At 44.4% G+C, this 27,853-nt stretch overlaps 1 protein-coding gene across 2 annotated transcripts in view; it reads left to right on the top strand.

The window, feature by feature from the left end:
• The first annotated feature begins 3,449 nt into the window (after nucleotides 1-3,449).
• The window catches only part of NEBL (nebulette), a 362,420-nt gene continuing 338,016 nt past the window's right edge, over nucleotides 3,450-27,853 (top strand). Inside the window, exons 1-2 of one of the 2 annotated variants that reach the window (XM_084782458.1) lie at nucleotides 3,450-5,345; nucleotides 6,725-6,819. In XM_084782458.1, coding sequence (XP_084638584.1) covers nucleotides 5,277-5,345; nucleotides 6,725-6,819 — 164 coding nt within the window. In that variant the 5' untranslated portion in view covers nucleotides 3,450-5,276. The remainder of the gene's footprint in view (nucleotides 5,346-6,724; nucleotides 6,820-27,853) is intronic. The other variant, XM_084782449.1, reaches the window with a different exon arrangement.

Below are 27,853 nucleotides of genomic sequence, written 5' to 3'. Positions count from 1 at the left end.
AAGCTATCAGCACGGGCCCGCAGCCAGCAATTTAATTCTGGCCCCTCAGTTTATCACTACCAGCGAAGCCCTTGCTGGTAACAGTGAGTTCCGGTCTGGAAAATTGCCCTCAGAGAAAGTCTTCAGGGTCACCAGCCAGCCACTGGATCTATGCCTCACTTCAGTTTCCCCATTTGACGTCAAAGCTGGTCTTCAATAACGAATCAAGCCTGGGTCCTCTTGAAGAGCGAGAACTCTGACCACTGGGCAAACATTTCTTTTTTTTTTCTTTTTCTTTTTTTTTTAAAGATTTATTTATTACATATACAGTGTTCTGCTTGTATGTACACCTGCACACCAGAAGAGGGCCCCAGATCTCATTATAGATGGTTGTGAGCCACCGTGTGGTTGCTGGGAATTGAACTCAGGACCTCTGGAAGAGCAGGCAGTGCTTTTAACCGCTGAGCCATCTCTCCAGCCCCAACATTTCTTTTTTGAGACAAGGTCTCATGTAACCTCAGGGTAGCCTTACATCCACCACAAAGTTGTGCTGATCCTTTTCTTCCCACCTCCCTAGTGGTATTGCAGGTGTTACGTGCTTCTGGGGTTTGAACCCAGAACTTCACCAACTGAGCTATATCCCTAGCCCTGTTGGTAACATTTCTAACTCCGGTCTGGGAGTGTAAAGTCCTACTTCCTTCCATAGCTTGCGTGTTGATAAGACATTTAGGAAGTCACTACAGAAAAAATATAAAGGAGGCACAATTTGTTACACAAAGTCAGAGACATGGAGACAGATTCAACAACTCTTTGATGATAAAGCTGATAGGATCTGACGCCTCGGTTAGTATGTAGGGGGACACTCTCAGTTGATTTTAGGGTACTTGCTGAAAAGATGAGACTTGCTCTGCACAGAAGAAAAGGAAACGATTTCAGAGATGCGTGTTGACATGTGTACTGTTGATGTTGTATCTACATGAGCAAAACTTAATGACGGGAGGTAAATTGTGTGAGTCTTTTTGTTAGGAAGTGAGAGAACAGGCGTCTGTTGCATTTCCCCGCTTTGTGCATGAAGAATCCTAACCATCTTGACTTACAAACTAGCCCTTCAGGAGTTCTGCAACTCATTGTGGCCAAAAGAAAGTTCACACGGATAGATGGCTTATTGTTCTGTTGCTGCTGTTAAAACAGAAGTAATAGAAACACTTGCTGTGGTTCAGTGGTAGGGTGTTTGTCTCATACACACAAAGCCATAGGTTCGGTTCCAGTCCTACCCAAACCAAACTCAACCCAACCAAAGAAAACCTAACGATGAAAAAGAGCACATGGTTGCCATCACAGCTCTGAACACCAGAAAGCCTAAAATCAAGATGGCAGCAGGCCTATATGCCTTTGGCTTTAGGTGAAATTTTGTTGCCTTGACTTTTCCAGCCTCTAGATTCGCCTACAGTCTAGAGGTTGCCTACATTCCTCAGCTCCCATTACTTTCCTTGGTCTTCAAGGCAAGTATTGTAGTAGCCTTAAATCTCAGACTACTGCTTCTACTGCCATGTCTTCTCTTGAGTGTGACCTCCGCATCTTCCTTCTGTGAGAGTCCTTGCGATGACACTGAGTCCACCTGGATAATCCAGCTGATCCTTCCATGCCAGCATCCTTAATTACCTCAGCACATTCCCTTTTGTCATGTATGTTATTCATCTTTCTGGTTATGAAATACTTGAGATGCCCATTTTGAAAACAGGAAGGGTTTATTTTGGAGTATAGATTTGCAAGTTTCACCCCATAGGTGCATGGCTTTATTTGGGGATGTCACATCCTGGTGGGGAGAAAAGTATGCATGGCATGTACCCAAATGACCTACTTCTCATTAGACCCTACCTCTTAAAGAGTCTACTTCTCAATAGTGCCACAGCTTGGGGGATATAAGGTCTTGGTGGTGGTGGGGATTCTATGTCCAGAGTATAGCATCATGTAAACTAATCCCAGAAGGGCTGGACCAAGTCTTGACATTGATGCTTCCTTTCCTTGTTCTTTCCAAAGTGAGGAAGGTTTTGGGTAGACTCACCTTACCATTAGGGCTCTGTATCTATAGATGGGTGGGCACCAGGAGCTTATTTTGGTGAGTCTTGGCACTCGTCAAGAGAGTTTTTTTCCTCGTTATCTGAAGTTTGCTGCTATGTGATGCCATGTTGGGGGATGACACTGCCATGACAGTAAAAGCAGAATATGTAAAACAGAAAATTATAGTCATCACTTTGGACTCTTCACATTAGGTGCCTTTGTGTTCTCTGGAGTAGGATAACCCACCAGAATCATGTCCAAGTAACTGCTTGACAAGGCGTTGATGATGCTAATCACTCTCTAACATTTTGAATTTTGTGTTTAATTTATATAGCTTAACTACTTATTGTCTATAACATGGTCTCTAAAAGTAGCACCCACAGGGAAAAGTAAACATCTGGGAATCGTATCTAAAGAAAGACTCTAACTTCCAAACAAGCTTTTTAAAAATGAAGGTAATTAATAATCGTCTATTATTCTTTTACCTCTGTGGCCATGCCAGCAGAAAGTACTGGATGTGGGTGTACTGGGGTACAGGCACCACAAAGCAGAATTTCTTGACTGGTCAAGAAAAAAAGACATGAAGGCAGAGGTCTCACTGGTGGGCTGATGAAATCACTTTATCTGCTTGAAGGAAGAAGGCTAGGCCAGAGGACAGGTTCCAGCCAAAGGTCCAGGACTTTGGTTTGGGAAATAGAGGTCTTTTTAGAGACAGATGCTATTTGAATTCTCTTAACATGGCATTAAAAAACTTAGAAACTGGCTTGATACCGAAAACAGAGCCAGAGAAACAGAGAGCCAAGAGGGAAACAGTGCCCACGAATCATTGTTTATCCTTTAGAGAACGACACATCGCTTAATTCCAGTTCTAAGGTGTGCACTTATCACATGCATACACTCAGCTAACATTTAATTAGTACTTATTGTACAAAATCACTGATTTTGTAAGAAATTATACAATTTATAAGGAAACTAACCAGCTATAAAAGTCACCATCATTTTACCCCTGAACTCTGTGCTTAGCTTTTGAAAAGAATATAGGCTATATTTATGATTGGCAGTTCTAAAAACTTAAATGCTAACACACACACCCACACACACACACACACACACACTATAATTTATATATATAATGATTATATATACACACATATATACATACACACACATATAAAATATACAATGATTCATGGGCACTGTTTCCCTCTTGGCTCTCTGTTTCTCTGTGTTTTCTGCATCAAGCCAGTTTCTAAGTTTCTTAATGGCATGTTAAGAGAACTCAAATACCATTTCATATATATACATATATATATATATATATATATATATATTTATAAATTGCTGCCCTTCGGGAGATTACACACATACCCTTTTGCCCACGGGCATCTTTAATGATCTTAGAGATGTTTTTAAGGGTAAGTGGTACTCTCTGATAGCACATTATCCTTTTATTTGCTTTGAAGGTGGGTTTGTGGACACAGCAGCGAGTGGCTCAGAGCGACTGTAGTTGGTGACTATGTTTAAAGAAGTTACCTCTTTGAAAAGTCAAACATTCCGGCATGACTCTGAATGCGTTCACGGTGCAGCCTGCCTGAGAGGCTTGACAATCAATAGCTGTCCCCGGAAAAGGTGCAGCTATGATTTTGCTTGAACTGACAGAAATGTTTGTCACAGAAGTTGCTAAGTGGCATGACTGAATCTTAATCCTCTTGCCAGGAAAGGAATGTGTTTGTTACAACCAATTTATGATAATCCTAGCCGATTTGCGTGGTGCTTACAGGGGCCAGGGAGGTTGAAGCGCTTACCGACTGCTGACTCACTAAATCCTCACTCCAGAGGGGTCAGAGCTGTTTTGTAATTCCGTTGTCAGCCCCATTCTGAAGATGAAAAGATTGAGTCAAAGAGAGGCTAAGCATTGGCAGAACGCCACAAAACCAGTAAGTGGCAGGGTCAGGCACAAAATATAGTTAATATGGCTCCATTTGTTTGTCTCTCTTAAACAAATCCGATATCCCCGAGGATATTATTAAAACGGAAAAAAAATCATTGCTGTTTTGTCTGGGCCCATCCTACCCTTTGCTAGATGTTTCTGGCTCTTCTGATTTGAATGATGGATTTGTAATTGCTTCTCCTAGCTCAGGAGAACTTTTCGCAGATCTTTGTGGTACTTAATTGTAAAACAGTGTATCGTATACATTCACTTAAAATGAACACCGACTGTATTAATTAAGAGAGGCATGATTCTGGTCAGTCGCTCTCCAATGACGGGTGTAAAAAGTGCGGCGACTAGGGGGGCACCAAGAAAGCTTCCTCAAGCAGGGTCTTAGGACTTCAGGCAGGCACGTCACTCCTTTTCTCTGCGGGTGGTGGTAGGAGCCAAGAGGCCCAAGGGGATGTATACGGGACTTGAGTCTTTTGGTTCTAGCGAATCACCCAGTTACCGGCGGACCGTCTTCAGCTCAAGGCAGGGGAAGCCTCGTCGCAGGCAGCGAGTCTTAGCCAGTGTGCTGGGCGCTACCATGCAGAGCTGGTCCCTTGAGACGTAGGAGGAGCTCAGGCACATCCTTGGCCGACCTCTGGGTGTCAGGGACATTACCCTGGCGTAAGAGGAGGGCATCCATTTCGGGAAGAAGAGAGAGGAAGGGGTCTAGAAGTGCGCGGGCATTGGGCTTTTCTAGGGCTCCAGTCACCCCCAGCTCGGACCTCCTCCGCCTGGCTCGCTCTGTCGCCGCCGCCCACCTGGGTGCCCGGAGCTGCTGCAGCCGTGGGTGCCGGCTCCCGGGCCTCACTGGGCGGCTGTGTACGGAGTTCCCGGGTCCTTAGCCTCCCCTCCCCCTCGCCGTCCTCTGTCCCCTGGTGCCAGACAGGCTGGTCCTCTTGGGTCGGTGCGTGCTGGTGGGTTTGGCCTGCGCGGCGGCGGGGGAGCGAGTGAGCGAGTGAGCGAGCGCGAGGGGCGGGCGCGAATGGTTGTGAGTCACCGGTACCTGGAGCGCTAGCGACGCAGAGCCAGCGGCGCACAGCCCGAGCCGGAGCAGAGTGCCAGCGTCGCCGAGTGCGGCCGGCCCCAGGCCCCGCCGCAGCCCCTTGCACCCTACCAAGCCACTTCGCCTGTGCCGGAAGCCCTTCTGCTTGCCCTGAAGTGGCTGCGGGGCTCGCCGGGGGATGTCACAGAGGCTTCCCGGAGCTCCCAGCCACCGCCGCAGAAGCAACAGCCACCGCCCGCGGGAACCACGACAATGAATCCCCAGTGCGCCCGCTGCGGAAAAGTGGTGTATCCCACGGAGAAAGTCAACTGCCTGGATAAGGTGAGCAAGGGGGCGCCTGGCCAGCCCGGACCTGCCGGGCGCCCGGCTGCACCTGCTCCAAGAAGTTTTGGCACCTGGGTTGGAAATATGTTGGGGTAGTATGTTTCGTGGGTCTTGTCACAGGGAGAGGATGCTCCAAGGAAAAACACCAGCTCTTGTGTCTGAGACCTTCAGGATTAGATGCTAAGAATGTTGGAGCTGGGAAAGGCTTTTGTCCTGGGTGTAGGGTGCGCGACATCTACACAGCTTCCTTGAAGGACGCATAGCAGCTTCGGCACCGAGGAGCCAGTATGAAAACCTAGTAGTCCCCGGCGCCAAGCTGAGAGCACAGGAGCTAGGCTGAGCACCCAGCAGCAGCCAGGCTGAGTCACCCAGGAGCCAGGCTGGGAACCGGGATGTGTGTGTGTGCGTGTGTGTGGGGGGGTGCAGTTTGACAAGCCGCGCCCCCTCTCCCGTCCAGTCTGTCCGTCCCTCCCTCCCTGCTGTATGGACCTTGACACCTTCACCCCATCCCCAGCAGTTCTGGTGACAGTGGCTTCAGGAAAAGGCATATAGCAATTCCTATGTCGCGGGGTAGCCGCTGCCGCTGCCGCAGTGCTAAGAATAACCCCTCTAAGAGAGACCCAGCCTGGTGTAGCAAGCTGACCCACCGGCGGGCGCCTGCTCCACGGGGTAAATTCCAGAGGAAGTGGCTTTAGCCGGGTGCTTGCAGCTCTGCCCTTCCTGGGTGTGGATGGAGTTGAACAGCCTAGGCGACAGACTCACTGCGATCCCGGGTGACTGACAATTGAAACCAGCCGTAGGCGGTCCCAGTGAAATTTGCGTTTGGTGTTACAAATGCCACTGTAGAGTAAGCTGTCATCCTAGGCAGAGACAGCGGCGGCGTTCTGTAATTTAGTGGACGCTGGGAGGGGATGGGGACAAGGGTATTACACAGTCCACCTCTGCTCCTGTGGGTTGTCTGACTTCCGGTGGACACCTGTGTGCAAAGCCTACAAACACAACATTTAGACGTTTGGAAAGCGAACCCTTTTCATTTTAAGGCCACACTACTGGGCCCCATTTCTCCATTAACTGACCTCAGGGTTCCTTTTCGGCTATAATACTGATAGACCCTTGGCATTTCTTCCGTTGTGAGTCTATAGTGGTGGGATTACCTTAGAACTCAACTTTAATAGCTGTCTGATTTCTTTTCTTTTTTTTTTTCTTTTCTCGAGACAGGGTTTCCTTACTGAACTGAAAATAGATAAACATGTCCTACAACCCACGGTCGTTTCCTGGTAGTGTTATCGAATGGACTGCCTTATGTCCGGTTCTGTCCGGAACTGGTATTGCAATGAAATGTTAAGCATTTGTTTTTGTTTTTCTTTCCTTCTCAGTATTGGCATAAAGGATGCTTCCACTGCGAGGTCTGCAAGATGGCTCTCAACATGAACAACTACAAAGGCTATGAAAAGAAGCCCTATTGCAATGCGTAAGTATTGCCAGTTTGGTACGTCAGCCATGGCCCGAGTGAGCCCTTATGCTAGCAGGCATACCTTTTCCGAAGAACTGGTTCACTGTGCCACCTAGGTGTGCAGGTTGCCGATGACCTGCTTATGCCACGTGACTCTGTGGTCTCTTACTACAGGAAGGACACTGCATTTAGGTCCTGCTGACGTGTAGGGTAATATGTGGGATTTTTCCCACCACGTTAACTTTTGAGACTCACAGCATTTCAGAGGCAGGGACATTTGTTGGAAGCTGCAGAACGTACCCATTGAGAATGTGTGGGCTCTGACACGCGTGTCAGGTAGACTTCCATTTTAATCGTATGTCAATTTCCATTTTTAATCATAGGATGTTGCTATCTTGCAGTTTTATATCTGAGCCTAGTTGCTAGGGAAAGAAGTCTTGCTTGGCTTGGTCTTTATTGAGCCCATCACCTCAGGTGTTTGAACAGGGAATGAAAGAATTGTGATGCGATTCCAACCCAGTTAGGATCGGACCTGCTGTGGTAGATCTTCTGTAGTAGACGCGGTACTTCCAGCTGCCCTGTATGGCTGTGGGGCCGTGGGGAAATAAAGCGGTGGCACTTCTTCGACAGGCTTCCCGGGGGCATGTTCTAGGCAATATTAGCTGGCATCAACAGTGTTTACCATGAGTCAGGCCATGCTTCAAGTACATTATGCATACTGGGTTATTTAATCTTTACCAAAACCCTATGAGCAATGGGGAGGGGGGGCACTATTATTACCCACTCCACAACAGGTAATGAAATCAAAGCATGGAGGCGCTTCAGGATACAAGTGATGCCACACTGGGCAGAACTTCCAAAGGCTCTTTTATTGCCTTGGGCCTAGGTTTCTTCACTCTCCTGAGCATCCTTCGTGTCACACAATAGTTTGACTGTGGCCTTTTAGTCCTGAGTATTGTTTTCCAATTCACCTGCAGTCATGACCAGGCCTAGAGGTGACCCAGAGACCCCTGGACAGACACTAGTCTTCTAGCTGGCCGAACTTCCTTCTCCCCAGAGTGTTTGAAGCAGCCCCACAGGCCTCTGTCTTTCTTTACCTTGTATGGGGAGCATATCGCAGTCAGTAGATCTTTCCTAAACAATGTGCCCAGACCTCTGGTGTAGAACTTTAAAAATATCTGGGGGCTGGTGGGATGGCTTGGGTATAGGGCACATGTAGCTTAAGCATTGTGGGGAGTGGAGACGGGGTGGTGGTGGGGTGGGTGTGGGAATCACTGGAGCTTGCTGGCTGTCAGCCTAGGCAGGAGAGAGTCTTCATCAAGGGCATAAGGTGCAGAGTGATAACTAGTATCTCCTTGTGTACACGTTAAGTTTCACTCACATGCGTGCAAATACACATAGACAGAACAGTGGAGAATTACAGTTTTCCCCCCTTGAGTGTTCACAGAGAGATACTTCCTGAGTAATTAGAATTTTGAGGACTGAGGATAACTCAGGAATTCCTTGGATAAGTATAGTGTATATAGATCTTCCTCAGATCAGCTTTCAACACTCCCAGACTATACATGTGACTGAGGAAAACCTAAAGCAAGAATGAGATTTGAGACTGTGGTCTTCTGCTTCCTTAAGATGAAAAACAACAACAACAACAACAACAACAACAACAACAACAACAACAAACCAGTTGGTTCTAGATCAAAGGCAGGTGCAGCAAGAAGAGAAAGGGCTGACAACTGATAAACAAGGTCACTGTTCTTTAGGTCAAGGAAAGTCAACCATCCTTCCTGTGACTGTTTAGTTTGTGGCCTCATAGCCCCAGCTTTATGGGCTGTTCAGGATCAGAAAGGGTCCTTTATAGTTCTGCTGCCTGGGGTTTAACCCAATCCATAGCAATGTCTTTGGGTTCACCAGAGAGCCTTCAGGGCTTAGAGGGAAAGTGAGAGACAGAAAAAAAAAAAAAAAAAAAAAAAAAAAGGACAGACAGAAAAAGGAGGATAACAATGGTGACAGAGATGGAGAAATTGAATGAGAAAGAAAAGACATATTTAATAATAATAATAATAATAATAATAATAATAATAATTGGAAGCTGGAGAAGTAGGTGGCTCATGTAAAGTGTTTATACACAATCTTGAGGACTTGGGTTCTTTCCCCAGAAACCACGTTAAAAATCAAGTCATGGTCTGCGCTTGTGATTTCAACACTGGAAAGGAGGAGATGGGTGGATGCCCAGGTCTTGCGGGCAAGCAGCCTGTGAGCTTCAGGCTAATACAAGACCCAGTCTCAGAAACCAACAATGTAGACAACTCTTGAGGAATGGTACCAGTGGTTGACCTCTGGCCTTCACATGCATGCTCCCAGACACGTATCCACATGCACATGAACACAAATGTGAGCGTGTTTGAGCATACACCGTGCTCAAAACATGTTCTCTCTCTCTCTCTCTCTCTCTCTCTCTCTCTCTCTCTCTCTCTCTCTCTCTCCATGGTAAATATAAGAGGTAAGTGAAGCCACTGATTGCTCTGGGCCAACACAAAAATTCAGTGCTTTCTGCTTAACTCAGCTGTACTTAATGAAAGAGCTACAGAGTTTGCTGCACGGTTTGAGCAGGTTGGGAAGGGCTGGTTTGAACTCTGACTTAACAGTGAGTAAGAGCCCAGGAACATTAGGATTTGGACCCTAAAACAGAAGAACTCCATCAGTAGGAGATACCCTGCTGTGTGGCTTCATAGGCTTGAGTATTAGCTTTTGTTTTTTGTTTTTTTTGTTTTTTTAAAATAACTTCAGATATCTCTACATTAAATATTCACAGATTTTTTTCTAAAGTTGTTTCTGATGATTCTACTGTTTTGTTAGTAATTTGAACTAGGAATTTTAGAGTACCAACCTGGCTCTTTTGCTTAGGATCGACCCAGGCACGTCACTTTATTGAACAGATAAAAGGAAGGTAGGAATCCATCTTTCTTGGGTGAATGAGGGAGCTGGTGTTTTGAATTTGTCTAATTTAGCTCAGGGTCGCATCCTAGCTGAGCATGCATACTTTTTTTTCAGAAAATAAGGTTTCTTGAGTTGCCTCTTCTGCTCACCATAATGTTTCCAGCCTCAGAGATACCCGCTGTTCCTCAGCCCCTATTTTTCTGAGGGCGTGTGTTGCCATGTGCTCTGGCCCATGTGGATTCCCCTCTGGGGATCCCACGCATCTGCTCTAATTCAGGTGGTGCTTATCAGTCACCTGTTCCCTGTAGTCTCTGACAGAAGGGCGGCCATAATTTCTCTGGGTGAATTGACCCTCTGGGTGAATTAAGCTCCAAGAAAATGAACCGTTTTCTGTCTGTAGCAACACTGTATCTGTACCTAGTTCAGTAATTGATATACACATATGCTTATATTCCTTAGTGTTTGAGGCATATAGGTTCCAGCAACCTCTCTCCTGTCACTATAGCAATATTGATAGATGCCCAAGACCCTTAGAGAAAATGATATTGTGTTTGCACATAGCCACACCTGTCCTTCCACGTGCTATAAAGGTCACCTCTAGATTACTTATACAAGCATAATATAAGCGCTGTGCAAATAGTTCTTATACCGTGTTGTTTAGAGAATGATAACAGAAAGGCGCACACGTGTTTAGATAGACACATATTTTCAGTAATTTTTATCTGTAAGTAGATGAACCTGCAGATATGGTCATCACAGGTAAGGAGGACATGTTTAACATTGGTCAGATGTGTGCTCCTCGCCTGGAGTTAACTTTTATTAACCTTTTGCCAATTTTACTTCATACTTTTCTCATGTATCTGATTCTATACATTTAAAAAATATTGTTAGGCCATTGGTCAGTTTCGTATTTTGTCACATTTCATCCCTAAACATGCTATCATGCACTAAAAAAATAAAGATATTTTCTTCAAGAATCACAGAACCATTTTCATGTATAACAAAATAAAAATTTCATAATATTTATATTTGGTCCATCTTTAACCCATGTTTCTTCCATTGTCCTAAGATTGTCTTTGTCAAGTGTTGGTGTGTGGGTGCGAATGGGTGCATGCTTTATTTTAGGATCCAATGAAGGTACGTAGTTTACATTTAGTTGTTAAGGAAATATTGACTTTCCCTGGTTATTACAAGTTCAATGTCAAGCATTCAATTTCTGTTGTTAATTTTCTTGGCTTAGGTAATGTCTTAAGAGAGTTTTCAGGCAGAGTACGTATATATTTTCTTTTAGACAGTAGCATGGATAATTGACTTGAGACCCTTTGAAATAAATATTAACATTGTGCTTAAAAATTCGAAAGCATAAGCACAGTCATTCTCTTTGTAACTGATACCTGAAGGTATCTTTTTTTAATGAAATGAAACAGTGAATACTTCTTGGGTTTGGATGCGTTACTTGTTTGTAGTCTCATGTGTTTAGAGGAGAAATAAGTGTTCTGTTTGCTTTCATGCAAAGGAGGACATGTATAAAATATAATTTACATGGTATTTACGTTTTGATCTTTTTGATGGACTGATGAAAATAGAGTGTTTACCCGATGTGAGATTGAGCACAATGTACATTTAGTTCATAACACAGCAGTGAGCACTATTAAAATATTTAAAAACAAACTGGTCTACTTGAGTACGTGCCATGTTTTCATAAGTCTTTATGTTTCATAAGCCAGCAGTGGATTCTTGTTTAGCACATTCAGAATTTTCTGCCTCTTGGAACTTGCAAAGCAAAGAGGACTGAGTCGTGTTTGTACCGCTTAGAGGTGCTGGGAAAATAACACAAGATGATTAGACAAAAAAACACAGCCTGTATTTACGCGTGAATTATATACCAAGCTAAACTACAAACAGTTTGATGCCCCACATGCCACTCAAAGAATATAAACCCCAAGGCCATTTGTCAAATTATTTAATTTATTGTGTGTGAAAGTCAAATTTGCATTTATTACATGTTTGTAAAAAAATACATTGGTTCTTAGAATATTCTGAGAAGACGTTGTTGCTTAGAAGTAGCAATATCAATGACAGCCCTTTAATATGCTGCCACCAAACGTCACATTATCTTAGATATAGGGAGGGACCAGACAATGATGCAATTGTTTAATATGACCTTGCCAATAATCTCCCTAAATCCTTCCTTTTGCATATTTTTGGGGCTGGGAGGAATGGGACTGAACATTTGTCCTGACTGTGTCAAATGTATCTTTCATTATAAAATTATAAAAAAGAAACAACAAAAAAACCCAGGCCCAGAGATACCTGTGCTAAGTACATTTAGTCCCTCTTCCAGTAAGATTCCCTCTCACCAGAGTCTCAGTTAACATGGGTTTATTAGACTTTTGAAAAGGAAACAGCAGGGGCTGTGTGCTGCATTTGCTTTCTCTGGCTGCATTAGCGGTTCCTCTTGTGAATATTCATTGGTTGTCTCCAGTCTGGAAGATGCTGAGCTTGGCACTGTTCCTCATGATCCACCCAGAATGGTCAGCGCACTTCTGCCAGCCTGTCCTGAGGATGGCTATCTAGGGCAGTGCTCCTCTGGTTCCCACTTAGAGTTTCTCTGTGGTAACTCCTTCTTAGTACTCTTTCTGAGGTTATCAGAGGACAGGGAAGGAAAAGTAATGAAATGTAAACCCGAGCTCCACGCCCACCCCACCTCCTGTTTCTCTTATCTCTGTCTGCGCCTTCCAAATTTGGTCCTATAACACTCCTTGGCCTCAGGTTATTTCAAGGGGAGATTTGCGAGTTTCCTGCTATTAGGTGAACAGTGGTTACTGAAGGTGGTTTCATGAACTGCAGCTTGTCAGACAACCATCTTGTCCTATAGAGCCAGTCTTTGGATTTTTTTTTTTTAATTCTTCCTCTGTAAAACATAAACAGCAATGGCACGTGTTATTTACTTTTGCAGTTGTGGGATCAAACGTCTGAGAGGAACAAATACAGTGAGGAGAGGTTGATTTTTGACTCACAGTTCTGGAGGGCACAGCCATTACAGTGGGGCTTGTGGATAGTCACGTGGTGGTGGCAGACCGGAAGCAGAGCGGAAAGTGGGTGGAGCTATGGCTCTCAAGGTCCACTCCCTGCTGTATCCAGAGAGTGGGTCCAGCGTCATGGAGGCTCCCTAGCTTCCCAGAACAGTGCCAGCAGCTGGAGACCAAGTGTACAAACACGTGTGTGTGTGTGTGTGTGTGTGTGTGTGTGTGTGTGTGTGTATCTGTGTCTGTGTGCACTGCTGGGGATCAAACCCGAGGCCCACTGTCTCACTGAACTACTCCACTAGCCTTTTTTTTTTTAACCAGCTTTTCCCACAGTGGAATGCCATTCCTGTAACCAGAATTGGAAGAAAAGAAAGGCAAGAAGTAGCAAATGCAGAAAAAAACACGAAAGTGCACTCGAGCACTGAAAGCTGGAGACAGGGCTGGTTCATAGTTATGTCTTGTGCACCAGAGAGCACTGAGGTTCCCAAGGATACAGTGAGGAACGGCGTGTTGATGGAGTGGAAGTGTCCCTTAGCGGACTTCAGCAGCTGTTGCTTTCACAGTCTCACGTCATGCCTGCCCCCCAACTTTTCCTGGGAGCCAATCCAGCACCCTCAGCTCCCAGGTCATCTGTGGCACAGACATGACATGCTGTGTGGGAACTATGTGGTTTCCTGTCTGTCCACTCGGGGAGGGGAGTGTTCCTTTTTGCTTACCTGATTTTCCCTCCTGGAGCCTGTCACTTAGATGATGCTCCGTTAAAATTAAGATCATGCTAACATCTCAGAGTGTGGACTCCGCGGGCCATCCTCATTCAGCACGGGCAGCTGGGTCTCTCCTAGGAAAGGCAAGCTGAAGTTGGACAATCTGGAAGGGACTAGGCGTAGGCTTGGCTTTGAGGAGCCTGAAAGGTGTTCCCCATCCCCCAGATCTGAATAGCAAGGGGTGAAACATCCGTATTGATGGGGGAGGCTTGTGAATTCCAATCTTGAGTGTGGTGAGACTCACTGTTGCTGCTGAAAGGTTCAGGTGTAACTAGGTCACCCTTCTGGAAGCATCCCTTAGCTGTGCTTGCGTATTCTTTTCTGAGTTCCATTCTATTTTGTAATGTGGGAAAATGTTTCTTCTTAGCGAGGACCTTAGAGAGATTAAATGGGTGTGTGTGTGTGGGGGGTGTCTGTAGTGTGTGGGGGATGTCTACAGTGTATGTGGGATGTCTGTAGTGTGTGGGGGATGTCTATAGTGTATGTGGGATGTCTGTAGTGTGGGGGGATGTCTATAGTGTGTGTGGGATGTCTGTAGTGTGGGGGGGATGTCTGTAGTGTGTGTGGGATGTCTGTAGTGTGGGGGGGATGTCTGTAGTGTGTGTGGGATGTCTGTAGTGTGTGTGGGATGTCTGTAGTGTGTGTGGGATGTCTGTAGTGTGGGGGGGATGTCTGTAGTGTGGGGGAGATGTCTGTAGTGTGGGGGAGATGTCTGTAGTGTGGGGGGATGTCTGTAGTGTGGGGGAGATATCTGTAGTGTGGGGAGATATCTGTAGTGTGGGGGGGATGTCTGTAGTGTGGGGGGGATGTCCATAAGCTTCGATACATCAAATCTATTAGGAACCCACATGCCAGTCCATCCTGTTATTTATCACAGCAAATTGGTGACGTGGCCAACTATTTCTCAGAGATTGGAGAAAATGCCACAGTCTCAAAAGTGACAACTTTGATGGAGAGACATTGTGACATGCTGGAGTTCTGCTGAGCACCAATTAAAATATGCCTTGCCCGCCTTGAAGTTGCATACTACAGGGGAAATATTAAGTCTTTATTCCTTGACATAGACATTTATATTAAAGGGTGACAGATTCTTTCCCCTCACCCCCTCATGTGCCCCTTCCTTCCTCTTGTTGATTGAAAAGAAGAGGAAGATATATTCTGTACCATGTGACATGTTCTAGAATATATGGCAAACGTTCTGAGACTCAAGCATCTCCCTGAGACACTGACAAAATTTCACTCTTTTTTTTTTTTTGTATGTGTGTGTTTTTTGAAATGGTAGTGTGTGTTTACAAACTATGCATGGGATTCCTGCCTATTTGGAAATATTTCCGAAAGGTGCCTTTAATATGCACCTTCTGTCTCTTTGCGATGACATATCTGGTGGAGAGACGTGAGATCAGCAAAGATTCCAAGACAAAGCAAAGGAAATACCGTGTGCGTCTTGGTGAAAAGCGAGGTCAGTGCAAGATATAGATGTGTGCGCTTAAAGATTTATTGATTATGTGTCAGAGGCAGGTGTAAGAGCACCCTGTTGTATGTCTTCCTTAAACCTTTTCAGATGAGTGTTTCACAGAGGGGTTCCTGAGAAAGTCAGGAAGTGAGAAAGAGACTAACCTTGCTGTGCACAGGCGCCCTGGGCCCCCTGCAGTCTCTAAGGAAGAGTTTGAATTTTGTTTCCGCTGTGTGGTTTGTGTGACCAGGTCCATCTGGGCTTTTAGCACTAGAAGTGAGATCTTGAGTAATATTTATGAGTTGAGAACCCAGTACAGTTCAGAGCCTGAGTGAAAAGGATTGTTATTGATTCTTCTGTGCTCAAGTTTGCTGCTGGGCGCCAGCAAAGCCCCTCTAATGAACCAAATGGCTCTTCAGTCCTCTCGGATTGAGACTGGATGGGGCACTGACATAGCTGTGGAAGCAGCAAATTGTGAAACAGGCTTAAACGGCTGTGATTGTTTATTGTGCAGTTGGGGCCCAATGCTAATTTTATTTGTGTTTAGCTTTGCGTTTTCTTAATGGAGCCCAGAAGGAGTGGCCTTGCAGTGTTTAGTTTCTGTTTACTTTTCTGTAACCTGTTGGCTCTTTTCCACTGAGTTCCAGGAGGGGCTAGAAGGCAACCGGCTCAGTGTGTGCATTCCTAAATCACACGGATCACGTGGATTGGGAACTAGACTGGTGGTCTGTTATGTTCCTGCTTCAGCTCAGCGGTTTAAAAAGACATTAGACAAGAATCCTTGATTAGCTCCCTTGATGCTCGTTATTCATCAAAGGCAGATTCAAACCGACACAGAGAGCTTGGAGCGGTAGAGTGATGGTGCTTAGCCAGGGGCTAATAGATCTGAAAGGCAGAGGGATGACATGTTGCTGCCTGCTAATACTGAATGTAGTCTTTAAATAAGACTTCATGATCCACTAAGTGATCGAGAGAATGGTTTCTACCAAATTCCGGCAAGGCACACTAGCAGTTGCCTTTAGGCATCAATAGAGGAGGCCTGCTCCTACTGGTCACTCTAGCTCTAGAGGGTACAACACCCTCTTCTAGACTCCTCATATACATAGACATCCACAATAAGCATAATTAAAATAACAAAGATAGCCGGGATGTGGTTGCACACACACCTTTAATCCCAGACTTGGGAGGCAGAGGCAGGGGATCTCTGTGATTTCAAAGCCAGCCTGGTCTACAAAGTGAGTTCTAGGATAGCCAAGGCTATACAGAGAAACTCTATCTCTTAAACAAAACAAATAAAAAGCAAACCGCCACCATCACCATCATCACCACTGAGAGAGAGAGAGAGAGAGAGAGAGAGAGAGAGAGAGAGAGAGAGAGAGAGACTACTTTAATCACAGGTATTTAGAAAGAGACATTGTAATTTTTAATTGCATGTATGTCAGTGTGTGGATATGTGCAAATGAGTGCAGTTTCTGCAGAGGCCAGAAGAGGGTGCTGGGTCCTCTGGATCTGGTGTTACAAGTGGTTTTGAGCCACCAGACACGGTTGCTGGAAACTGAACTCCTCACTCTGAGCCGGCTCTCTACCTTTCACAGATGTGTTTTTGGTGGGTTGGTGCTTTGGATAGTGTATATCATTCTTTCAAGGCTGCCCTCCCCTACACTCTCTCCAGGTTCTTGAACTTCATGCATTCTATCATCTCTTCTTGTTTCTATCTTTACATGTTCATCTCTTGGCCCTGACTGGGTTCAGCCTTTCTTTTCATGTTTTCCCAGTGACCTGATCGTTGCTGCATATCTTGTCCTTTGAGGATGTCTCCTACCATCATAGTTACCTCTCAGTATGTAATTCTTGCCATAATATTCCCGACATATTTGGTAGTCTTCATTGCCTATAGAAAAGACCAGGCTGGATTTCTGACAGATATTCACAGTCATCTGTCTTCTAAGTTGTTTTTGTTTTTGTTTTTGTTTTTTTTTTCCTTTTCCTTTTTCAGTTGCCTGTCTTCCCTCTAGCTACAATCGGATGCTGGGTTTGAGGCCTTCATTGAGTTTCTTAGCTAAATCTCAGTAATTTCACCTGCAGAATAGGTACAATTATAGACTCTCTTTTAGGAAATAGAATTTATTGGAATAATAAAGTGAGCTTAGCAAAATTTTGGGCACACAGTAAGGAGTTAAGTGAACAGTTGAGGCTATTTTACCATGGTTTACCAAACACCCAGATTTAATCATTTATTCTTCCTCATGTAGGACTCCGTCTAAGAGTTACTTTTATCTTCAAAGCTCTGACTACCTCTGTGAAATACTCTGAATCTTTTATCCAAGTATTAGACTTTTCCTTTGTGCGTTCATGATAGTTACTGTCTCTTTACCGTTGGCTGTGTGCGCAGCTATGTTCATGTATGAGTATGGCTGCTTGTAAGTTATAGTATGGATGTGGAGGTCAAAGGACACAGCCTTGAGTGTCAGCCCTTACCTTGCACCTTGTTTGCTGTTCACTGCTTTGTATGTGAGGCTAGCTGGCCCGCTGACTTCTGGGTCTTTTTCTGCTTCTGCCTCCAATCTTGCCACTTCCCCCAACATCTTTGTGGCTGTTACGCTTCAGTCTCACCACACATCTTAAGGTTCATCCTGCACCACAGTTGCTTTGGCTACCCATTTGATTTTCTGCTGAGATTGGAACGTGGGCATTCTCAGCCTGGCCTTGGAGATGGGATTGGGGCCAAGGGAAAGGCAGGTCAACTACAAGAGACTTGCATTTCTGAGGGACTGTTTCTGGCAAATATTGAAGATGTCGAAAGTGAGTGTTGCAATATTGCAAAGCAGTGCTGGAGTTGGCGTCGTTTCACAAGGGAAGGGCATGGTCCCCCAAAAGAAAGGTTGCTACTTGAGATTCCAGCCACAGTTAAGGAGTTCTCTGCAGCCCGCATTCCTGACCAACTGGCTGGAAACCTCAGAGTGACATCAACTCTTTCAGATATGATAATTAGTTTGGAAGATTCATAGAACTCAGCAAGGGGTTTGTGGGAGGCATGATAAAAGTACATTGAATGAAATTATCAATAAACTAATTAGAAAGAAAATTATGTTATCATCAAAGACAAATCAATGAGCTGGGGAGATGTCTCAGTGGATAAGTGTTTGCTTCCTAAGTACAAGGACTTGAGTTCAGACACCAGCACCATGTAAGAAGCCGCATTCTATGCCTATTGGGAGCAGAGATAGGGGAGGGTTGCTGGGGTCTGCTTGCCAGCCAGCCTAGGCAAAAAATAGTGAGCACTGGGTTCAGTGAGAGACTCTGTCTAAAGGGAGTAAGACACAGAACAACAGGGGAGCAACCTGACAGTCCCCTCTGGCTGCTATATACATGGGCATGGGGGTACTTGTACACACATGCATACAAACACAACAAGAGGCGGGAAAACCACACAAATCAAAATCATCCAAATAAAAAGACACCCAGGTCAGAATCTGGGAGCACCCTGGACATGGTGATGCATTGCTTTTGCTCGGTGGTGCTAGAATCTGTTACTTCCCCCAACATTAATACTCTCACCAACCAGAACTCCCCACCAGGCTCTGATATGTAGAGTATTTACTGGAGTTTCATTACTTAGGTACAACCAGTAGAGTCCTTTGCCATGTGGTTGTTCAGTCTCTAACCCTCTCTACTCCCTGGAGGTGGTTGGCTGGTAGAACCCTACTTAAAGCCTAAATGAATCACACGGTCATTTGGAATAGCCAGCCCACTTTGACCTGTCTTGACAGCATACGGGTTTTGTTTGGTTCAAGGGGCTCATGAAGGACAGAGGCACTCCAATTCCTTGGGAAAATCTAAGTATTTAGAGCATGCCAGTCAGAAACTAGAGACAAAGGCCAATTAAATTCCTCTCTATGCAGTAGCCCTGCTCCACCTGTCTTCATCAATGTCCTCTTTGTTCAGATCCCGAACCTTTTTATCTCATTAGGGCATGAAGATCACTATCTGTAGTTAGTCACTTAACCCGAAGTTAGGAAACACACCCATACCCACACCCACGCCCACCCACACAGACAGACAGACAGAGAGAGAGAGAGAGACAGATAGATAGAGAGACAGAGACAGAGATTGCTGCCTCTGTGGGAGGACCTAGCTATGGGAAGACCCTCAGAAACTCTGTAGATTTGGCTTTTATAAACAAATCATTTCTGTAAGCGTCCTAGAGGGCAGGGGTGGTTCTAATTGCCTCTGTATATCCAGACACCTGCTGTGTGCTCACATGACATCTAATATAGAAGATGGTCCAGTCAGCTTTGTCAGGGACACAGCGAGCCATTTGGCTCTCTGAACCATATAGCTCAGCTTTATTCCAGGCCCTTCTAGCCAATGACTGACTCAGTGAGAAGGCAGATGTTTCTGGCCATAAGAGTCCTTGTGGCAGTCATTGCTAGAACTGGCCCTGCTTGGACTAACAGTACAATTGTTCAGTAACGAGCACTTCTGATGAGGTGAAATGCTGACGTTTATATTGTTCACCCCTGATGTGCACATGTACGATGGATGACAAAAAATATTTTTAAAAAGTAGCTTATGAAAATTACTTTGTTATATGACTATTTTCCAAAATCTTCCAGTGTCTTAGTTTTTATTTATTTTTTGTTGTTTGTTTGTTTTTTTCTGTTGCTGTGATAAAATACTCTGTGAAACAGAACTCTATGGAGAAAGTCCTTATTTTGGCCCATAATGACGAGGAAATCAAGATGGCAGGAAGCTGGTCGCATCACATCCACAATAGGGAAACTGAGAACTAGGGATACATGTTGCTGTTCAGCCCCTTTTCTCTGCTTATATAGTCCAGGAGCCTCGCTATGGTGCCACCCACAAGTGGGTAGGTCTTCCTGTCTCATCCAATGCAATCAAAACAATCCCCCAAAGGTATCTCTAGAAGCCTGTCTCTGATAAGATTCTAGACTCTGTCAACTGGACAATGAACAGCAGCGTTCACAGTGAATTTCAGATAAAAGACTGTAGAGACATTCATTTGTACATCGTGTATATGGTTTTCTTGGAATTATATTGATTCCCCCCTCCAAATTAATATACTTAAGGATTAATGGATCCATTCTCTCAGGAATGAAGGGTCCACATGTGCCATTTTGCTCCTCGGGTATGTTCTGCTATATTTTGAGGCAGGGTCTTTCTCCAACCACCTAGGTTAGGCTGCTTTGCTAGCAAGTCCCAAGATTCTGTCTCAGATGACAACCAAGGCTCCTTCTGGGATCAACTCCTAAGTGCTTCACGGATGGAACCATTTCCAAGATTCTCTGTTTTTTAAAATTAAATGATCTTATTTTCTCCTGTAATGTTCTGTCTTTTCCATTTCCAAAACTTCATAGACAAGTTAGTGGGATCTGTGTGTGCTCCCCGACACCCCCATCTCTCTGATTTTCTGTCTCTGTTTAAGGTCTTTCCTGTTGCCAATGACGTAGTTCACCGGTTTTCTTAACGTTATGTGAAATTCTATTTAAAATTTCTAGCTGCTTTAGGCACATAATAATTAAGGGTTATTCCTGTCGGGAATAGGAACAGCATATTAACACAGTTCTTCCTCTGAGGCTGCTGAAGAAGGAGCCTTGTTTAGAGGGTTTGCCTCTGTTCTCTCTCTCCCTCCCTCCCCGCCTCTCCCCCTCAATGGTTCTTATGTAACACTGGGTTTAATTGCCTGGGAGTCTGGGGCTGCTTTATTTGTGTGTCTCTTCTGTTCTGAGCACCTGAAGGTTGAGTGGTCTGTGCCCTGGAAGTGTTCTACTTAATGGCCCGGCTGGCAGATGTTGTTTCTTCCTCCACACAGTGATGACACAGCAGATGAGGAGTAAACATGTTTGGAGACTTTAAAAGTGTATTGATTCCAGTCCCGTATGGTAATTAATGCATGCCTGTAATCCAAAAGGGGTGATGCAGCTCTGCCGGGAAAGTGTTTGCCTAACATGCATGGAATTCTGGGCTCAATCCCTGGCTTCACATAATCTGACCATGGTGGTACATACCTTTCGCCCCAGCATTAGAGAGGCAGAGGCAGAAGGATTAGGGGTTCAAGGCCATTTTTGGCTATGTTGATAGTTTGAGGCCAGGCTGGGAGACATGAAACTCTGTCTCAAACAAAACAAAACAAAACAAAACAACAACTAAACTAAAAGGAAAAATCTTAAAAAGCACGTTTATTCTGGGTGGGATTCAATAGGCTTGTGTTTGACAGCAGGCTTCCTAAGCCCAGTTGCCCAGTTTCCCCCCACCCACCCAGCCCCCCCTCCCCTCTCATTTCCTAGTGGGTTGGGAGACATTGTCACAGAGGATTTAAAAATTAATTCCGCAGTGGGAGAAGACAGGTGGTCACATAAATGAGGCACCTAAATGGAGGAGGGATCAAGTGGTGCTCAGACGAGATCACCAGGGGAATATTCATGTAGCCGTCCTCTCCCATCTGCAGCGGCACAGACGCCAAAGAAAGCACACGAGCTGCAGAAGTACAGCAGGCGTGGGCTGGGGACAGGCTAAAGGAACGGTGACAGGAGAGCTGGATGTGCTAAAATGAAACATGTCTGGCAGGTGAATCCATGTGTAGGTGAAAACTGAAGGTAAGACAATGGTTGACAGTGGGACGAGAATGAAGCCAAAGGATCCCACGTGGCCCTGCCACAGGGCCGGAGACAGTGTCCACACACTGGCAATGCAACCCCCTGCCTTTTTTTTGTTTTTTATCCCTTTCCTGTTTTGCCATGGCTAGCTATCAGCTACAGGAATAAGCAGAATGCTAGGGGGTTCCTTGCTTTGTTTTTGTTTATAATTTCATTGCTTTTAAGCTGCTTTCAAGTTAACTTGGAAAAGAAATAACTACATGGGCAGGATAGTAGTAGCAATGACTTTGAAATTAATGGTCTCAGTTCCGCTAAAGTTAAGAATGAAAGGAAAGTCACACCACACTCAGCCTTCAGGAAAAACTTACAGTAGTGTAAGGGAAAGTGTGAAAGGCTCTGTTGCTCTAGGCGCCTGGGCTTGAGAATTTCATGGACAACAGCCAGGGGCCACACACGCTTTTCCTTGTATGTCCATTGGCACACAATTGGCCTTTTACAAAGAGTTCCCAAATAGACAAAAGGAGAAATGTTAGTCAGTTTTCCAGTACTGTAATGAAATACTTGTGATAAGTCATCTTACATAGATAAAAGGTTTACTTTGACTTAGTTTTGGATGGGTCAGCTCATGTTTGGACATACCCTTTGAGCCCATCAAGACAGAGGGTGTTCAGCAGAACAAAGTTCTTTCCCCACAGCCATGATCAGTGACAAAAAGAAGGCGTGTCCCCAGTGATCCAAGAGTCCCACGGGGACCCACCTTTTAGAGGCCTCACTACCTCCTGAAAGCACCAAATGGGGGGCAAGTCTTTAACCCACAGACCTTTGGGGGCATTTTGGATAAAAAAAAAAAAAAGGTGGTTCAAGCAGGGTAGAAGGCTTTAGAAAACTCATTTAAATAAAAGGCGTCCATTATTTCAGAGGGAGACCAAACTGTTGCAGCGAAGAGCAACCTAGGATTGAACTCCCTGTAGCTTACTGAGCTCAGAATAATATAACGCAGTGCAGAGGATGGATGGCAGAGGCAGTGGAAGAGGCTGCTACAGGAGAAGGAACACTGGAAGCTGAGACGCTGAAAAGAGATTTTATTTTCCTCTCAGTGCCAGGCTTGAAAGGTAGGGCCTCGTGCGTCAGGCAAACTTTACTCCACAGTCAGGGTGGAAGAGGACAGGCTGGGCTCTGCACCCCCAGCCCTTGGCAGGAAATGTGAACCCCCGTTTAGGGAAGACATTGTGATAATAAATGATGACAGACACAAGTAGAGGTTTTGGGTTCATATTTATTCTTTAGTCTTTAACTAAGAAGCATACGATTACATTTAAAAATAAATGGATTGATGTCACTAAGGACTTGAAGGAGGGGCTGGAGGTATAGCTCGGTGACAGAGCACTTGCCAGCTTGTGTGAGGCCCTTGTCCTCACATAAACCCTTGCATTACAAAGTCGGATGGGAGAAAAGAAAACCCGAAGCTGCTCTTCATCTGGTAGAAAGTTTGACTCTCTACGCCCAGAAGCACAGCATCCAGGAGCAACTGGGAGTACTCTTCAGTATTTGGTCCTGGGACCAAAAGTATAGCATTGTGAACCGTGGCACGCATTGGGGTTAGGCTCCGTCCCTCTCTGTGCCTCTGGTCCCCTACCTGGAAAATGGTCATGTACCAGCAGCCTTCTGCCAGATGAGAATGCTCAGCCTCAGCTGATGGTAAAAAGAACACTTCCTACCTCTTCTGGTGCCCCCAAGAAATACTGGCTATAATCTGCCTGAATGGCTGACATAGGGTAGACACACCACAGAAGTGTTAGCTATAATTATTATTGCCTATTCATTTTGAGAAGCTGTCAGAAGCGAGGGAGCTTTGAGGATAGGGAAATTTTCCATTTAGCTTTTCAAAAAGGGGGTAGAGACAGATTGTAGAAATCATTGCCTAATAAGTGTGGCCTTCACTCCTGGCCAAATGCTCACATGGGGTCAGTGCATGGGTGGCTTGGGAAGGCTTCAAAAGTCCTCACACGCCAGCAATACTTGGTTAGGCTGCCTGTGGCGGAAAACCACAGCCCCATGCCTCTGTTGTAGAGACATTAGCTTGCTCTTTCAGAGGTTGCAAGGAGAGGGTGTGTGTGTTTAAAGAATGCATACTCTCCAGGCCTGGGTGGGAAGATGTCCCAGGCCTCCTTCCTTGGCTTGCACGTGGTTAGGTTCTCCTTTGTGTGCATTTGGGCCCTAATCACCCCCCTTCATAAGGCCGCCAGCTTTGTTGGGGTAGGGCCTGTTACACTGATTGCCTCATTTTCACTATCTTCCTTTTTTCCCTTACTCTCCCTCCTTCCCCTTACTTTCCTATTAGGGTATCACTCAGCCCAGGCAGGCCTAGAGCTTGATGTAGCCAAGAGTGACCTTGAACTCCTGACCATCACGGTCCCGTTTCCTACGTGCTGGCTATCCAAGCACGTGCCATCACACCCGGATACTTGGTTATTTCTGTAAGGTTTTAGTCTCTAAGTCACATCACAGCCTGAGATAGTTTTGCTTAAGATTTTAACATATTTTTCTTCAGAGTGGAAAGGGAATACTGTAGCATATCCTTTGCAGGGGGTGGGGTTAGGGAGCTATACACACTTTAAGAAAAAAAAGAAAATCAAACCAAGCCAAACTAGCTCCATGTTTGGTGGTATGAAAACACACACACACACACACACACACACACACACACACACACACACAGACACAGACACTGAACTTTGAAATTTATAGAAAGCATTGAGTACTGGTGTTTTAAATACCAATTACACTCTTATAAAGCTTAAAAATAAAATAAAGATGAACAGGCTTCCTCTGAACTATAAGCTGGTCACTCTGAGGGTTAACGTCAGCTGTCAACTTGGCGGAATGTGGAGTTCCCCAGGAAGGCAGTCTCACTGAGGGGTTGTCTAGATTAGGCAGGCCTGAGAAGGGTTTTCTTGATTACATTAACTGATGTGGGAAGATGCATCTTAATTATAGATGGAACCATCCCCTGGGTACCAGATCCTGGGCTGTATAAGGTGGGGTGTGTGAGCTGAGCATGCATGCAGGCATCCATCAATTTCTACTTTTGGATTGGTATGACCAGCAGCTTCCAGCTCCTGCTGCCTTGACTTTTAGCTATGATGGAGTGTTCCTTGAACTGTGAGCTAAAATAAATTCTTCCTCCCCTAAGTTGCTTTTGTCAGCGTATTTTGACACAACAGGGAAAGAAACTAAGGCAGCCCCGATACCCTTTGACTGACATGTGTTTTTCTGACTCATTATTTTTCAGGTGTCGTACTTTCTTCCACCCAGGACTTTTCCTTGGTGGATAAACTTGCGGGCCAGTTAGGAGACTGTTTTGTGATGGATTCTCTGCTCACGGAGAATGGTATTAAAATATTTATAAGGAAATGAATTTCAGTTTCAAATGGAAAAGGCAAAAAGAAATATGGCTTGAGATTTTATAAAAAAAAAAATGACACAGCTCTTATTTCTTGATTTTTAAAAGAGGGTAAGGAAATCTGATGGTGACCTTGGCCATAGTTCAATATAAAGATTCTGATCGGGGAGATTTACAATATTAATAGTCCACAATTTGGGATTTATATTTCAATTTCAAAATTTAATTATTAATTTTATCATGGCACTTTCTCAGCTCACTTCTCTGTCTTAAAACTTATTGTTTCACTAAGTCTTGGTGCATTTCATCTGTCTTTCAATAGTCAGAGAAGCAGACGTGCCTGTGTGATGTCAGTGGCACGGGCTCCAGAAAGGCAGGGATGCCCGGCAGCGTATCCTGTGTGCGATACGAAGTGAGTCTGTCCTGCTTTGTCAGCCGATTGTCCCAGGTGAACTTTATGAGATAGAATCTTATCCACCAACTGAGTTAATGTGTGTTTTGAGAACCACTGTGTTCTCTCTCAAGCTTGCTACACGCCTTTGAAAACAAATCCCTTACACACACACACACACACACACACACACACACACATACACACACACACCTTTCTTCCTCCTCATCAGATGTTATTCAAAGCCTTCCAAGTACTACTAGTGTTTCAGTCTTGGATTAGGTTGTGGTGGGCTACTCTTTGTGCTTTTATACAAAAACACACTTGTACCATTGTGTGTGTGTGTGTTGCACTTGCAACCACACTGGAAAGATGCCAAATGAAAGCCATCCATGCCAGCAGAGACAGGGGCACAGCTACTCTGCCAAATTCCACCAGTGAGTTTTATTTCTCCTCTCCCCAAAACAAACAAAGGTCTCTAGATTCATTCTTCCTTATAATTTCTGTTGGTCTTTTCTATTTTTGCCCCTCCAAGTAGCCAGAACTTGTAGCATGATGAATATTATTAACTTTTCTAAAAACTTCGGTTCCAAAATATGGGCTCTGATTCTGGCCTGGGGCTGTTAGGGAAACAGCCTACAGCTTTCAGAGGTTGCAGAAGCGGTGGCTTCTGTTTGATCACAGGGTAAGTTTAGCTTCCGTGGAGGGACCGATGGAAGGAAGGGGGGAAAAAAAAGAAAAAGAAAAAAAAATGAATTGTGGTTAAAGTAAGACCAAGCAACAGAGACCCCAGAGAGCTAGCCTAGTCCTTATTGCAAGAGAGTGCTATTGACCATCTAACTGCTTTCCTGAGTTAGTCTCTTGGCCAGTTGGTTTTCTTTCTACAACTGGGCGCCGCGTTACCTATTTTCTCGCTGTAATTTGTTTAAGTGTTGTAGTTGGCACAGCTATCTGAGTTGTAGCTGTGCAGTGATTATCTGAGATCTGAGTGTGAATTTTAAAGTTGAAGTGTTAAATTTTTATAGGCACGCACAGTACTCAAGATTTCGAAAGCTCTCATGTATATTTTCCAAATTGGAGTGCAGTTTCAAAGTATTTAATTTTGTATAAGATTTAGATTTTGAATAAGAGTTTGAGAAGGAAACTCCTTTTTTTCCTGTCTGTTAGATTTAAACTTTTTTTTTTTTTTTAAAGATTGGCTGTGAAGATTCATTTTACGATGTTGAGATGTTGATACTCGAGGGAAATGCGTGTGTGTCGTCGCTAACATTTACACTCAGAGCTTGTGCTGTATTTTAAATAAAAAAAAAAAAGGTTATACTTTCCTACAATGTTGCACATAGTGGATTTCTAGACGTGGGGGTACTGTTGGAGCTTGTGAATGTAAAAGACAGGACTAAAACCGCTCGTTTACTTTTTAAATTATTTTAAAATTCCTTAATTTAAGATTGGACAAGTGTGCGTGTCACTCGACCCGGTTAATGCCTTGTTCAAATTGTGGCTCGCTTTCTCAGTTTGACTTTAGTGTTTGCTAACGTATAGCTGGGTGGACTTTGATGTCAAGAAGTTAGCTTATAATACCCTAACGTTTGTAACCTTCTGTCTAGCATATACTTTAACAGTGAGCTAGCCCCATGAGGAGGTGTGAAAAGGAGGATGTGCAGCATAGAGCATCTGCAAAGCCTGTGAACCCCGCTTCTTCAGTGTTTCCTACTCATAACCCATTTTTTGGCAAGAGAAATTTTTTGTGACCCTAGGGATATAGGAGTAGAACTTAGGTTAAAAAAAAAAAAAGAAATCAAATGCTCACTGATAATAAATCATAGATTTGTTATTGGTCAGTAAGATGACTTGGAAGTTAAAAGTCACTGGACGCCCAGCTTGACGACCCAAGTTTGATTTCTGGAATTCATCATGCAAGCGCACATGATTTGTTCGCTTGTACACACACACACACACACACACACACACACACACACACACACACTAAATAAATGTGCAAAAAGATTTATTTTAAAATAATGATTTGATACATATACATTTTCCATTTCTAAGAGAGAAAGACAAATTTGAATACTAATGAGATGAACATGTGTTTATTTATTTTTCATAAAGAACTAAATGTTGGCTGAATATTTGATATGGTAGGAACTAGATGATCTTCAATTAAAAAAACATTACTTCTGTGTGTATGAATATATTGTGTGTGTGTATGTGTGTGTGCGCATGCACAGTGCATGTCAGGGTGTGTATGTAGATATTAGAGGGCAGCTTTGGAGTCAATTCTTTCCTTCTACCACGGTTTCTGGGGATTGAACTTAAGTTTTCAGGCTTGCACAGCAGGTCCCCGTTCCCACTGATCCATCTCATTGGCTGAAAGCATTTTCCAGAACTGATTGGTATTTTGATTTTATAGTTGAGAACACCACTTTCCTTTAAAAAGAAGCCATTTAGCAGG

The sequence above is a fragment of the Acomys minous genome, assembly GCF_964271855.1.
Source record: "Acomys minous genome assembly, chromosome: 5".
NCBI classification, from domain to species: Eukaryota; Metazoa; Chordata; class Mammalia; order Rodentia; family Muridae; genus Acomys; species Acomys minous.
This window is presented reverse-complemented; position numbering and strand designations above follow the sequence as displayed.